Source organism: Bubalus kerabau, chromosome 3 (assembly GCF_029407905.1).
Source record: "Bubalus kerabau isolate K-KA32 ecotype Philippines breed swamp buffalo chromosome 3, PCC_UOA_SB_1v2, whole genome shotgun sequence".
Taxonomy (NCBI): domain Eukaryota; kingdom Metazoa; phylum Chordata; class Mammalia; order Artiodactyla; family Bovidae; genus Bubalus; species Bubalus kerabau.
This window is the reverse complement of record NC_073626.1, coordinates 3,218,575-3,234,200: the sequence shown is the minus strand read 5'-3', so window position 1 is coordinate 3,234,200 and position 15,626 is coordinate 3,218,575. Positions and strand designations below refer to the sequence as shown.

The following is a 15,626-nucleotide window of genomic DNA, read 5'->3' as shown; positions in this document are numbered from 1 at the left end:
CAGACGCTTGGCCTCTGGAAGCTGAGTCCGGGGGTCTGAAGGGCTGTGCCCAGGGTGGGTGGTGGGGCAGCTGTGCCGGGGGTGGGGGGGTGGTGGTCCCAGGGTGAGCATCGGGGCATGGTGGGCATGTGTGCCCTGCTGACGTGCACCTGGATTTGGTAAAGAAAGCTGGCCCGACTTTGGGGATCCTGTGTCCAACCCCACGGACCTCAGTGCTGTGTGCTCACTCCCTCTCCAGGCCCCGCTCCCCATGTTGGCTTTGCTGCTCCACAACCACCTTGTAGCCACCAGGACCCCTGCTATCAGCTGCTATCAGCTCACCAACGCCTCCCTGACTTCTTCCAGCTGCGCCTGCTCCTTGAGCTGTTAGAATAGCGCACGTGTGTCCAGAGGAGACGCATGACATTTCTGTGAAAACGCAAGATGGTGCTCTCCTCATGGTCAGAATTTTGTCCCCTCGCCTGCCGGAGTCCCTGGTCACCTACAGCAGTTCTTAACTTTTGTTCTGGACACAGTTCGATGGTCCCCGAGGCCCCCGGCTGACCCTGGAGCAGTTTCTGCCGAGAGGATCCCTCGCCGTCTCTGGGGAGGAGCCGGCGGGCAGCGGGGGGACCTCTCCCGAGGTCAACTCCGCTCCAGACAGCGTTCACCCGGGGACCGTCCCGCAGTGGCCAAACGGACCTCTGAAGACCCATGTGCGGCTCTTTAAAGAACGCTCGTTTCCAGAGCAAACCCTCTCCCGGGCTGCGAGGCCGGAGAAGACACAACTCGGGGTGTGGAGAGGAAAGGACACGTGCAAGGAGGGCTAACCCCCCTACCGGGACCGTCCGACGGCGACCCTGGACGTGGCTTCTTCCTGCAGCTGCGGGGTTCTGGACCCAAACCAGCACAGAGGGCACCCGCGGCCGAGCGGACGTCCCCCTCTGGCCCCTGGCGAGCCCACTCTGGACCGTTCGCCCGCCCAGCGCCTGCGGCTCCGGGGCGGGCGGGGCGGGACTGTGCGGGCAGTGCTCCACCGGTCCCGGAAGCGCCGTCCCGGAAGCGCCGTCCCGGAAGCGCCGTCGCGGAAGCGCCGTCCCGGAAGCGCCGTCCCGGAAGCGCCGTCCCGGAGCCTCACCTGCCTTTCCGAGGAGCTCGTGGACGCAGACACTTCCTCCTCCTCCTCCTCCTCAGCTGCTGGCCGGCAGCGGGCCCCAAGCTAGTTAAAAGTAACCGTAATAGACATGAGGCAAACGAATTATATTTAACTCTCACCGCCACCTCAGGGATTGTCTCGAGACGGGAATAATTTTAGCTTCTGCTCCATAAGTCCCCAGCTGAGGCAGAAAGTAATTACCTCAGGATACACCATGAGGCACTCACTGACATGAGGTATGTATTCCAGTGGGTGAACGTTCAGATTTCTTACACAGTCAGGCACGGAGAATACGGTCCTGGGTGGGCACAACAAGGCCAGGAAAAATAAAGATGTTCCAGGAACATACGAATCCAGTGACGTCACCTGACTTTGGGGCTTCGTGAAGAACTAGTAACAGTCATGGAGGGTCCTGGTGGAACTTCGCACTGTCAGGACAGGGCCTGCTGTGCAACGTAAATCCTGAACATCATATATCAGACAGTCGGCTTTCCCAGAGAAGAAGCTGCATGGCAACACTTGAAAAGTGTGCCTTAAAAAAATGTAATTGGGCTTTATTAAAAAGCAGAGACATCACTTTGTTGACAAAGGTCCGTATAATCAAAGTTATGGCTTTTCCAGTAGTCATGTTTGGATATGAGAGTTGGACCATAGGCTGAGCACTGAAGAATTGATGCTTTCTAACTGCGGTGCTGGAGAAGACTCTTGAGAGTCCCTTGGACTGCAAGGCGATCAAATCAGTCAATTCTAAAGGAAATTGACCCTGAATATTCATTGGAAGGGCTGATGCTGAAGCTCCAATATTTCTGCCACCTTATGTGAAGCGCTGACTCATTGGAAAAGACCCTGATGCTGAGAAAGATTGAAGGCAAGAGGAGAGGGGGTGGCAGAGGATGAGATGGTTAGATAGCATCACCAACTCAATGAACTTGAATTTAAGCAAACTCCACAAGAGAGTGAAGGACGGGGAAGCTGGGAGTGCTGTAGTCCATGGGGTTGCCAAGAGTCAGACACGACTTAGCAACTAAACACTGACAACAAACTGGGCTTCAGTGCTGGGCATGCTGATCAGAAACCAAGCTTATCCATCTATTAAAGCAGGTGCTTACTCACTCAGCAGCATTTGTGAGCAGACAGTGTGTGTTTCTGGAAGTACCTACGAGTAATAACAACTTGTCCAAAACGCCGTTCCTCACAGGCACTCTGAAATTCTGCACTTCATTTATTCTGAATACTCTCCCCATGTGCAACATGCTCATTTGGCCACTCGTGTCCCGTGTGCTTATGATGCGTCAGCTGAGGGTCCAGCATGGCAGGGATGAAGAACCTATGACAGGGCCTCTGCGCTCCGGAAGTGGGTGAGGAGACACAGCCCTGATGACTTCCTGCGTGTCGTCTCTGCCCTGAAGAGCAAGGGGTGACCTTCCAGCACAATGGCAGCTGTTGGCCCTGGTCTGCGTCCTTCGAGGGGAGACGCCTGAATGGGACCTGATGGGTGACTGCACCACCCACCGCTGCCGAACGCCACAGGCCCTTGGCACACACGTGGTCAGGGCATCACGTCCCGCAGGTGGGGGCCCGCATCCTCTGCACGTCACAGTTAACTTGCACACAGATCTCTGCTGCTTCATGGTTTTACATCTTGCCTAGCTCCTCGGAGGATTTAGAGAGGCTTACGAAAGAAACTATACCATAAAATAATGCTGGAATATGAATAAAAATAAAGAATCCACGTGGGGGGTGGGATGCGACCAACACGTTCCTCAAGCCAGACTCACTTCTGCCCACTCCTTCCCCGCCTCCTTCACAGGAAACTCGCAGGCAGACAGGAGGGCGTGGGCTTGGGGTTGCTGGGTGCTCTGCCCAGCTGGGTGCCACCCTGACGGCCCGTCCTTTCCTGTGTGGACCAGGAGCCATGACAAGCAGGAGTGACCCACAAGGCAGGATTCGAGTTGCAGTTGAAATACCATGAGAGCCAGAACAACACAATCTGCTAGGCGCTCTGAGCTGACTACCATCCATCCATCCATCCATCCTTCCGTTTACCCATCCATCCATCCATCCATCCAAGATCACTCTCTTAGGAGGAAGGGAATTAACATTTGTTTTTTTTTCAGTGACTGTACTATGTACCTTATATTTATTATTAAAACACAGTTCTCCTGAAAACACTATGCAGTAAGTATCACCATCCCCATTTTTACAAGTAAAAACACTGAGGCTCAGAGAAGTTATTAACTTGCTCAAAGTATACAGCAACTGAGAGGTAAAGCTAGAATTCCAACTTGGATTTGTCTTCAAAGCTGTAGATTTTTGCTTCAGCTATTGCTACATTAAAAAAAAAAAAAAAAACAGATTAAACATTTTGCCTGAATCAAGCAGCAAAAACCAACTAAAAAAGTCAACCATTCATTTAAATAAGCTTTAGCGATTCTTTTCCCACTGGTTTCTTTGATCATCGGGCTGAAATGCCTGATTGACCAGCTATTGCAACGTCATGGAGAATCCTAACAGTGTGCCGGGCGTCTCCCTAGCTTTCTCAAAGGTAGACCCAAGCTTGAATCTGTACAATATTATGGATTTTAGCAGCCACTGTCCAACAGTACAAGAGTGAAAATAAATATTTGCCTATGTGGCTGCATATACAATGCATATAAAACAGAAAATTACATTCATATATAAGTCATCAGCATTCATAAGTAAAATTCAACATAAGTGAAGCCGCTAATAAACTCCACCTCATTCGCTAGGGTGGGGAGGAGGCCAAATTTAAAAACCTCTCATCTTTTCAGGCTTACTGCTTATTCTGAGTGTAGAGACTTCTGAAAGAGTGGAGCTGAGCAGGAAGAATGATGGGCATTAAAGGCATGTTGCCATGAATGGTTGGTAAAGCGAATGTTGAGGGGGCTGTGAGAAAGCTTAGCACCCCCAGAAGCTTGCACAGCACCAGTGTAATCGCCCACTGAGGTCAGAAGTGCTTCTCTGGCTCTAAGCGTCGGTCACCAGCAGCTGAAGTATTTGAAGATGAGAAAGCATGAGCCTCCACCGACCCAGTCAAGTCCGGTTGCGGCCAGAAAGAAAGGTAGACCAGAAGGCCAGCATCTCCCCCTCTGCTTCCCCTTGGAGAGAGACAGTTCTACAGGCTCATTTGGCGCCGAGATTTTCCATCGATCTATGGGTTCAGCTGCTGGCTCCACAGTTGGTATTTGTAGTCTCCTTTTAAGGGGCTCTCTGTAAGGTCGAATGATACCTCTTTTTCTCTCCCTGGAATTTGGTCTTGTTGGACATGATCTTAATCACTTCTTAATAATTTTCTTAATATTTCTGATTAATAATTTTCTTTCCTGGTCTATATTTGTATCTCTAGTATCTAGCATTGCATACACCTGGTACATGGCAAATCTGAACTGCACACTAAACATTGATTAAAATTTCCTCTCTCTCTTTAGCTGGCAAGGGTACTGCAGAGCCTGGTACCATACAGGATAGAACTCCACACTGTTCTTGGGGGGCAGCCTGGTTGCTCTCCTGTGATGAAGGGTCTCACAAAGCACATCCAGACGCCGCCTCTACTATCAACACACATCCCTGCAGTGGCCACGCCCAGCCAGCACTAGCTGAGCACACTGACGTGCCTTGCTCTGTATGACAAGCACAGATATCTGCAAGCCGTGTATCTCTGATAATGGGTCAATATCCAAAAAATATGAAGAAGTCACGCAATTCAATAGCAAAAAACCCAAATAACCCAATTGAAAAGTGGGCAAAGAATTGGAATAGATGTTTCTCTAAAGAAGATGTATGAAAAGTCAAGAGGCACATGACAGATGCTCAACATGACTGGCCATTAGGTAAATGCGGATTAACATCACCGTGAACTGTCACCTGCCACCTGCGAGAATGGCCATCACCAGAAAGGTGATGGAGGACAAGTGCTGGCCTGCATGTGGACAACAGCGGCCCTCAGGCACTGTGGATGGGAATATAAATCGGTATGGCCACTGTGGAGAACAGTATGGAGGACCCTCAAAAAAATTAAAATTAGAACTACCATATGATCCAGCAATTCCGTTTCTGGGAATATATCCAAAGGCAATGACAACACTAACTCAAAAAGATATCTGCGCCCCATGGCCACTGAAGTGTTATTTACAACAGGCAAGACATGGGGACAACCTAGATGTCCAGGATGGATGAATGGGTAAACAAGTAGTTGTCATCTGTGTGTGTGTGTGTGTGTATATAATGATACACTATGCTCTGTCAGTCATGTCTGACTCTGCAACCTCAGGGACTGTAGCCCACTAGACTCCACCATCCATGGAATTTTCCAGGCAAGAATACTGGACTGGGTTGCCATTTCCTATTCCAGGCGATCCTCCTGACCCAGGATTGAATCCATGTCTCCTGCAATGGTGGGCGGATTTTTTAATACTGACCTACCTGGGAAGCCCATAATGATACGTTATTCAGCCATAAAAAAATGAGAAAATCCTACCATTTGCAACAACATGGATGAACTTTGGAGGCATTACATTAAGTGAAGTAAGTGACACAGTGAAAGACAAATGCTCTATGATCTAATTCACATATGGAATTAAAAACAACTCCCCCCACCCCAAACAAACAAACTCATGGAAAAAGAGATCCGAATTGCGGTTATTACAGGTGAGGGATGCGGGAGAGGGCATTGGAGGAAGGTGGTCAAAAGGAACAAACTTCCGGTTACAGGATACATAAGTACCTGGGATGTAATGGATAACGTTACTATAGCTACGGAAATGGCAACCCACTCCAGTGTTCTCGCCTGGAGAATCCCAGGGACGGGGGAGCCTGGTGGGCTGCCGTCTATGGGGTCGCACAGAGTCGGACATGACTGAAGCGACTTAGCAGCAGCAGCAGCAGCATAGCTAACACGGCTTTATGATATATAAGAAAGTCGTCAAGAGATTAGATCCCAGGAGTTCTCATCACAAAAAGAACAGTTTCCCCCGTTTCTCCTTTATTTTCTTTTTATTGAATCCATACGAAGAGATGGATGTTAACTGAACCTACTGGTCATCATTTCACAGTAAGTGTAAATCAAACCCCGTGCTTGTACCTCTGAAACTTGGACAGCAATGGATGATAATTATTAAAAAAAAAAAAAAAAAAAACAACAACAACAAAGAGCCACCAGTTTTCCCCCCAGTTATGTTGCTTTTCAGTAAGAACCACACATTCCACGTCAGCCAGGGAACGGCTGGGTCGTTTGTGAGGCACACCGTTGCCGTCACGGCACCGCACCCTGTGCTCACAGCGTGATCTGGGTGTCACAGGAAGCACCCAGTACTGAGAGCTCAGTTCAGCTCAGGGAGTCAGTAAACTCCAGAGCCTTTTCCAGGACAGCTCCCCAGGCCTTCTGTGGCGACGAACGCCCCCTCCTCCCACGGGCGCAGACATGCCTCTCCACTCTGGGCCTCTTCAGCGCCAACGCTGCCCCAGCCCCAGCCATCTCCTCTCCCAGTCCCCCTGACTGCCGCATCACCAGCTCCCTCCGCTGAGAAGAGTGGAACGCCATGGAAAGAAGGCGGAGGCCAAGACGTCACCTAGCGGTGGGTCTGCAACGAGCCTGTCATTTACACATTTGAGTTCTGCCGGGGTCTGTTTCGTGAAAGCATTAGACAGCAATCCGAGACATGTAAACCTCAAAGGAGATTGTTAAAAGGAAGAGACACAGTCTCCACCAGCTTTCCAAATGGCGAAATGCATTTCAGCCCCTTATGCTCCAGAAAGTGTGTGGAATGTACTTCTCTCTCTCCCAGGTCACTGAGATGCCTGCCCTGCGCTGTTTCCGGCTCAGACACCCTAATGCAAGGGGAAAATGGATACAATGGAAACGGAACTTGCAGTCTTATCATTGAGTAGATAGAAGCCACCTCATACATACATGCCCACTCCCCTGTATCTCCTTGACTTCCCTATCTCACATCTCTCAGGAATGTATGAGGACTAAGTCTCCAGGAAATCCTTTCTGCTTTGAAGACAAGCTGTGTTATGTCCTGTCCACCAAGTCTGCCCAGTCAGCGTCCTCTGGGCCTTCTCCTCACTGGGTCCCGGGGGCCTCACGCATCGTGGGGTGCCGCCAGCCCCCATCCCACCCCTAGAGAGGACTGAAGGGAACACCGCCCCATATTTACCCACTACATCTCTCCCATCACCCTGTGATGGTGTTCAAGATGGGCTGCCAGTCAGCATCGTGGCCAGCGGAGCCTTGGGCAAGCGTCCGTAGGGCCACGGTCTCTGACCACCCGGAGCCTGCTTGTTTCTAGTGGGAAAGGATGACAAGAAATCCCGTCTTAACCAACAGTCAAGATGTCTTTGAAATGACGTGAGGAAAGCTGGAGACCAACGTGGCGTGGCGTTGGACCAGGTCCTGCCCTGCAGCTCTCGAGGAAGGATGTGTCCAGTCCCGTGGTTCACCCTCAGGCCACTTGCTCCATCACAAACAGCCCCCATCACTGGAGGCTCTCTGAATGCAGCTGAAATCAACCTTTTATAACTCTCGCAACAGCCTCAGTCCTGTTTGTGAACAGGCATACACCCTTTTCATCATGAACCGTCTCTTTAAAACAACATAAAGAAAGCTAAAAGCCAGCAGCGTCATGTGTGGAAGGACGCAGGAAGCTGCAGGGGCACAGGCACAATCAAGCCGATACAGCAGCACCTCTGCGAGACCAGCTAAAGTGCCATGACGACGAGACCCTGCCAGCCTCTTCCCTGTCCACTTGCCCTTGAACTACCAGGGGACAGACCGATAGGAATCTCCAGATCAGTTATAAAATTCAAGCGTGTATGCAGTAAGTGGCTGCTCGGAGGAAGGTCCCACATTAGTGCTAACGGTACAGACTGAGGTTCCCACCCTCGGCATCTCATATTCCAGTGAGAGAAGCAGATGCGTCTAGAACGGAACATAACACAACATCCATTTCAAAGAGCTCTCTGCTTGGACTCGTGGGTTACTTTGTGCTTTAGTGGCGTTAGTTGTAAAGAACCTGCCTGCCAGTGCAGGAGACGTAAGAGACGTGGGTTCGATCTCTGGGTTGGGAAGATGCCCCTGGAGAAGGAAATGGCAACCCCACTCCAGTTCTTGCCTGGAAAATCCCATGGACTGAGGAGCCTGGTGGGCTGCAGTCTGTGGGGTCTCAAAGAGTCAGACACGACTGAAGTGACTCGGCACTTGTGCTTTTGAGATGGTGCTTTTTATGTCTTAATTATTCATTGAAAACAGAAGTGGAGGAAATGCAGGGAAGTCAGCTTTGGGATGTGGACAAACCAGGCGAGTCACTGGAGCGAGAGCCTGGAGGAACGTGCAGACTGGTGAAGGCACGAGTCCATGCCCCAGGCCTGGGGGTCAGCTCCGGGTGGGAGAGGAAGCCCTTGGATCCCTCAGCACAAGGCTGGCGGGCTCGAGGGCCAGGCCAGCACAGAGGACACCTTCTCAGCGGCACTGAATTGACGGATTGGCGGGGATTGGTCTACTGGGCTCCCAGCCACTCAGAGTCTTTGATTTCCAGCCCTTTCTCTCCTCTTGCTAAGCAGGAGAGTTCCTATTTGCAGCATAAAATTAGCATAGAGATGAAATCGTTTCAGGGGACACAGACTGAACTGACACAGGAGACATTACATTTTTCATTTCTCAAATGAAAAAGTTTTCCTTTTTCTTTAAAGCCCAAGACTGCCGCTTAATTTGTGTTCAGACGATGCTTACACTGCTGAGCGAGGCTGAAGGAGGTGGAGGAAGCCGGCAGCAGGGGTCTGCCCTGGGCCCCACAAGGCCCCGTCCGGGCGGCGAGGACGGTCCATGCTCCGCGCCTCCAGCAGACACGCCGGTGGCCTGAGGGTGAACCGCAGTGCTGGACGCATCTTTCCTCGAGAGCTGCAGGGCAGGACCTGGTCCAACGCCACGCCACGTCGGTCTCCGGCTTCCCTCACATCATTTCAAAGGCATCTTCACTGTTGGTTAAGACAGGATTTCGTGTCATCCTTTCCCACTCGAAAAAAAGATTCTGAGTAGCTAGGCTGGGATGGAAGCCAGCCCCGCCCCTTCTTCCATACCAGCTCTGGTCTTTTTTTAGGATTTCTCACATCCCTCCTCTCTGCTCTCCTAAGTGCTCGCATTCTCTCCATTTTTTCTTTCGTGGATTGCTTCTGATCTCATCGGAAAACATTCTCTGAGTCATTAACAATACAAGACGGTAAAGAAGGCTGTCCACCGGCGGCCCCAAGGGCGATCCCTCTTCAGTGTTGGTGTCAAGGCCCTTCAATTAAGAGAGCAGACGGCGGCCCGGAATAATACCAGGTCCTGCAGCCAACGAGTCCATCCAAACAGACTTGGGAGGAATGTTTTCTTAAAAGTTCAATCATCTGATTCCTCTGTTGAAAAGGGCTGAAAAAGAATGCTTTTATCTGTACCAAGCTTAAAGAAGACACGCCCTTGTATTCAAGAGTCCCACCCTCCAGGGGAGAGGGGGTTGTTTTTTATTTTTGAAGTGAACCATTTTTTTTAATTGAATTTATTACAATATCACTTCTGCTTTATGTTTTTGGGTTTTGGGCCATGAGGCATGTGGGATCTTATCTCCCTGACCAGGAATCGAACCTGAGCCCTCTACATTGTGGGGGGTGAAGTCTTAACCACTGGGCCACCAGGGAAGTCCCAAGGGGGTTGTTTTCAATGCAAAGGGAGCAAGTATTGCTTATTACTAATATGGGAGAAGAGAAATCAGCATTCATACCATATACAATCTGACTACTGTGGATTAATATGTAGACATTGTGAAAAACTCTACAATCGCCTACTTTGTGAGGAGCGTGTGATGAGCACCGCATGTCTGCTGAACAAACTGACAGTGGAGGCAGCAGACGGTCCCGGCCTTCTGAGTGCCCAGTGCCGGAGGGCACACCATCTAATCGCAGGTAGACTCTGCTAAGTGCTGACCCTGGGCCAGGCATTGTTCTAAGAGCTCTGTGTGAATGAATTCTTTTAATCCTTACAATAATCACATAAGATGGGTAGGATTAGGTCTGTTTTATAGAGAAGTAAATTGGGGTGCAGGGAAGTTCTAATCTGCCCAAGGTCACACGTGGCAGCAAAGGGCAGGTCCTCCTCATTCCAAGCCGGGCGGCCTGACCCGAGAATCTCCCTCTTGACCACAACACATGCCAATTATATGTCACTAGCTTCTCACAGAAGGACCTGAAAAATGACTAGTTGGCATTGCTTACTCAGGCGATTATAATTTTGATTAATAACTTGAAGGAGAATTGCGTCTCAACCACTGGACCACCGGGGAAGTCCCTGTCTTTTACACACTTGAATTAATCCAGAGATACTTCTCCCAGAGTTAGTTCAAATGGTAAATGCCATAAACGGGTGGGCGGACGCCAGGTCCCTTTCTGCTCCATCCTGGGGGAGCCCGGGAGGCTCCTTCTAGACACGAGAGGCCACGTGCAGCTGCGGGAGCTGGCGGTCTGGGCAAGAACCCCGAAACTGCCATCAGGTGAGCTTAACACACAGCACAGAGGCGCTATGGGGATGATTGTCATCTTTCATAAATTACATTCTGCTGTTCACAGGGAAGGCCCTGCAAAACTCAAGTAATAATATGCATAGAGAACAGCGGTAATAATAGTGTAAGCAACGCATCGTAAGGACGAGGACAGCACAGCACATGAAAAATACAAGCGGTAATAAAAGAGCCGACAGAGAGAGAAGAAGATTGGAAAAAAAAAGTCATGAATTTAAAAACCTGTGGAGGCCCAGAGTAACGCATAAGAAGTCAACAAAAATTACAGTGGCCTGGATTCATGGCAGAGATAAACCCACACAGGAAAATAGGAGCAAAGCAAACAAAAAACCACTTCTCCTTTCCTTTTTCTTTCAACGTAAAATATCTTTTCATGCAGTTGAACATACTAACACCTCAAGGGCTTGGCAGCGGGTTTCCCAGGGAAGGAAGCAGGCTGGGATGTGCCAGCACCGGGATCCCATGAAGGACCTGTGCCCAAGCCCAGCTCCCAGGTGCCCCCCCTTGCAGGACCACCTGTGCAGCTGCCCACTCCCACCTCCACGGTTTCAGGGCTCCCCTGTGTCCTCAGCCCACCCTGACCCGACCTCCCCATCACTCATCTTGGGAGGGTCCTCCCACCGGCGTCACAGAACAGCTGCTCACTCATGTATACACACACACGCATGCGCACATACACACGCACACAGGTATGCATGCACACACAACGCACATGCATGCATGTGCACGCAATGCATGCGTGTGCCCACACATGCATGCACGCACACACACGCACACGCATGCACACACACATGCACGTGCACACACATGCATGCACGCACAATCACATGCATGCGTGTGCACACATGCACGCACGCGTGCACACATGCACGCACGCGTGCACACATGCGCATACACACATGCATGTGCATGCACACGCGTGCGCACACATGCACACACACACATGCACATGCATGTGCACGCAGACACACACACACAAGTTGACACTCCAGTCCCCACGTCTGCTGTGAGACTTAGCCTTTTCCAGCTCCCTCAAGCCTGTGCAGCACGCTGACCTCAGCATCGCAGGTGAATTTCAAGGTCAGTCCGCCCAAACCTCAGCTTTGGCCAGTCCTGTCCTTTCACCCACACCGGCCAGCCCTGCACATCGTGGTACACAGGGTACCATCCCCCATAACCTCAGACTCAATCAAGGGACAGGTTCTGGAGATTTTGGTTCCTATTAATCTTGGGATGTCCACGTCCCTCATTCCCTCGGCCACAAGCTTGGTTCCCAGCTACGCAGCCACCTCCTCCCGCCCCGGGGTGCCTCCTGCTCCTGGCCTTGGGTCCCTCCTCCTCCTCCTGGCCCTGGGTCCCTCCTCCTCCTGGTCCTGGGTCCCTCCTCCTCCCAGTCCTCCCTCTGCAGGGCAGCCTGGGTACCTCCTTCTGAACACCATAACCAGTCTCCTAGCAGGTTTTGCTTACTTAATATGCTTTGGGCTTTCTCGGATGTGGCGAGGCCTGGCGCAGTCTGGGCTCCCTACCTCCCCAGCCTTGTTGCCACGTCCCCTCCAGTCCAGCCACACGGGCTCCCCGGGACCCCCGTGTCCCTGCCAGAGCTTCGCTGGTGCTGCCTCGCTGGTGCTCTGCACGGCCTCCTCCTCCTCCCGCCCCTCGACTCCAGTGCTCAGCTGTGCTTCAAGCACCATGTTGTAACACTTCTCCCAGCTGTCATGTCACATTCATACATGTGATTATTTGATTAAAGTCAGCTTCTCCAGCTGGTCTAGACCATAAGCTCTTGGAGCACATCAGCCAGGTCTGTCTGCTTCCTACGGTCTCTACAGCATGTGCGCACAGTAGGCATTCAGCTGAACCAGCAAACAAATGAACTAGAGGTGCAGAGGGCGACCGACCGAGCACATCCAGGGCTGGGCTGGGGAGGGCACGCTCTCTCTAGACGGGTCCTCTCGGTTCTGAGCACAGGGCAGGTCCACCAGCCAGCCCTCCTCCAGAACCATTCATTCCAGACATGCCTCAACCGAGGAGGAAGAAAGGGTAGGAGGAGGCAGTAAGTCCGACAGGATTTCTAGCCGAGTGTAAGGTGTAACTGCCCCCGAGAGGGAACATTTGGAAGTTCGTTCCGTGAACTAGTGCACAGGGTGCCTGTGAACACCTTGGGAGGATTCGGCAGGACTGAAGTGCTGTCTTCGATGCACTGTGTCATTCTTAGTCACATCACAGGTCCTTAGACACATCTCTGTTCTCAGTTCTTCACATGCCTGTCTCCTTCAACTAGACGATAAATCACTTGAAGGCAAGGACCTGATTCTCTCCCTCGGGCACGTGGCACTGAAGAAAGGTTGGTGCCCAGCATAGCTCAGGCACCGGGAGTGTTCTTTGACGAATGACTCACAGAAGAAGAAATGATTGGATAAACGGAAAGACAGGCATCAAGAACAAAGATGCCTACTTGACAACTGCATCGAGGGACTGAAACAGCATCTACTGGATAACTGCACGACCCCGACCCGGGACACGTTAGCGGAGAGGATGCGGACAGCTCAGTTCTGTGGTTACCTGTTTACCTGACCGTCACCTCTCTAAGCTGTGCACTCCCCGAGGATGGCAGGGCTTTTAGCCTTCGTGCTGAGTGGACATGATTTTATCTGTCTTTGTGCTGAGTGGCTGTGAGTGATCACAACCCCTTTAATTTAGTTACTAAATGAATCCAAGTCCAATCCCAGCTCTTGGACTAACTATCAGAGTTGGAACTGGCTGGAAAAGCCTTGTCTTTAGGGCTCTAAGGCCTCAGGGGTGAAATGCTACAATACGATGACATGATCGCTCTACCTTGAGCACCTAATGAACCTGTTATCAACTGTCCGAACAAGTGGAGAAGGGCCGGGGACAGCCTGGGCCTAAGCAAGTGTACTGATCACAGTGAATCACAAGCTACTTTAGCAATATTGCCCACTGCTAATCCTAGCAGGCACTGCTCCCAAGGATCAGGGTAAAGGTAAAGGAACTGTAGCTTAATACGGGCAATCTGCATGGAAGTCTCCCAATATATTGCAAACTATTATCAGGAACAATTACAAAACAGGGGTGAGCATCAGAGCCAACTAACTTGGCAGTTCATGGGGCAGTAATTCAAATAAAAAATAACCCCGATCTGAAGCTGGATGTGAACATATATAAAATATTGATATAATCAGCATCTCTGAGAAGGATGAGTAAGCAATGTGACATGAATTTAAAATTATCTAATAACCCGGTTTTATCTTAGGGGAGGAAATGTTTGATTTTTCCCGAAATGCATCTCTTGAAAATTTGTGGCAGAAATTCCAGTCATGTATTTGGCTAACAATGTATCTATCTCAATCTGGAAAAACTGAGCTCTTTAATGCAAAATTCTCGGCAACTTCCCTCCAGTTTATACCATGTAAATGCCACCTTGGCTCTGACAACAAAGCCCGTACTAAGCACTTGTCAAGGAAGCAAGCGTGCAGTAGAGAAGCACTGAAGTGAAACGCAGTTAAGTGTCTCACCCCCTTCATGTCTCCACCTTTTATGCTTTTTTGGTTTTTAATTACTGGGGACAAAAATCTTTCAAAAATGCATTAATGCTTCCAGTCCCTGCAGAGTAAGAACTTAGCAACAGTGATAATCACCCCTGTTTGGGTGCATGTAAGTCGCTTCAGTCATGCCTGACTCTTTGCCACCCCATGGACTGTAGCCCGCCAGGCTCCTCTGTCCGTGGGATTCTCCAGGCAAGGATACTGGAGCGGGTTGCCATTTCCTTCTCCAGGGGATCTTCCCAACCCAGGGATGGAATGCGCGTCTCTTATGTCTCCTGCATCGGCAGGCGGGTTCTTTTCCACTGGCACCACTGGGGAAGCCCAAGCACCCGTGCTGACCGAGTGCTTATTTTGTGCCAGGCACCCTCCTAAGTGCTTCCGTGTGCTAATCTACATGATCGTCACAACAGCGCTGAGGCAGGCACTGCTGACGTTCATTCCTCATCTCTCGGGTACAGACACTGAGAGATGGGCACCATGGCTCATAAGTGGTGACACGCAGATCTGAACTCAGGCAGCCCGCCTCCAAACCCACCCTCTTAACCACAACTTGACACTAAGCCTGTTAAGCTACTGATCATAATGTAAACTTTTACTAAAGACCGACAGCTATACACAATTGTGAACATCAAACTTCGAAAATGGCCATGCTCGCTTTCAGTATTCTCTGGTTTTAAAAAAAGCTTAATGCGGTTCAGGCTTCATGCAGCTGAAAGCGTGTGAATCCTGACAAGGCACAAATACACCCAAGCCCCTCTGTAGCCAGAACCTCATTTCCAGGGGCCAAGGACTCCCAAACAGCACAACTCCAGGGCCAGCTCTACAGAAGCCACTTATCCAATCCTCATGGTGAAAAGCTCCGGGCCCCAGGGAGCTTCTGTCAGGAGGGCGGATATTTAAGGATTCCCACATCCAGTCTCCCGTGCCATTGCCTCTTCTGAGCTTGACTGGGAGACCCCATCAGGGCAGCCAAGGGGAAACAGCCTTTCACAGCCCCAGGCGACCCTGCACTCACGTGCGGCCGGGGGACCTAAGCTCTGGGCCCTCCTTTGGACAAAGGCTCTCATCTCAGAAGATGCAGGCATCAGTTCTTCAACCGATTCATCAATATGTATGTATGCTTTGACATTAGGTTTCCCTGGTGGCTCAGCTGATAAAGAATCCACCTGCAATTCAGAAGACTCGGGTTTGATCCCTGGGTTGGGATCCCTTGGAGAATGACATGGCAACCCACTCTAGTATTCTTGGAGAATCCCATGGACAGAGGAGCCTGGCAGACTACAGTTCATGGGGTCGCAAAGACTTGGACACAACTGAAGCAACTGAGATGTACGTGAATATACACAGATGCATGCCTAG

The 15,626-nt window shown here is 50.7% G+C and overlaps 1 protein-coding gene across 5 annotated transcripts in view; it reads right to left on the bottom strand.

Moving 5' to 3' along the window:
* The window catches only part of FARS2 (phenylalanyl-tRNA synthetase 2, mitochondrial), a 311,692-nt gene that overhangs the window by 72,183 nt on the left and 223,883 nt on the right, over positions 1–15,626 (bottom strand). The window contains exon 10 of one of the 5 annotated variants that reach the window (XM_055570513.1): positions 93–3,463. The exons of the other annotated variants lie outside the window; for them this stretch is intronic. Coding sequence (XP_055426488.1) covers positions 3,454–3,463 — 10 coding nt within the window. The 3' untranslated portion in view covers positions 93–3,453. Of the gene's footprint in view, positions 1–92; positions 3,464–15,626 lie in introns of those variants that run through there. 5 annotated transcript variants of the gene reach the window in all.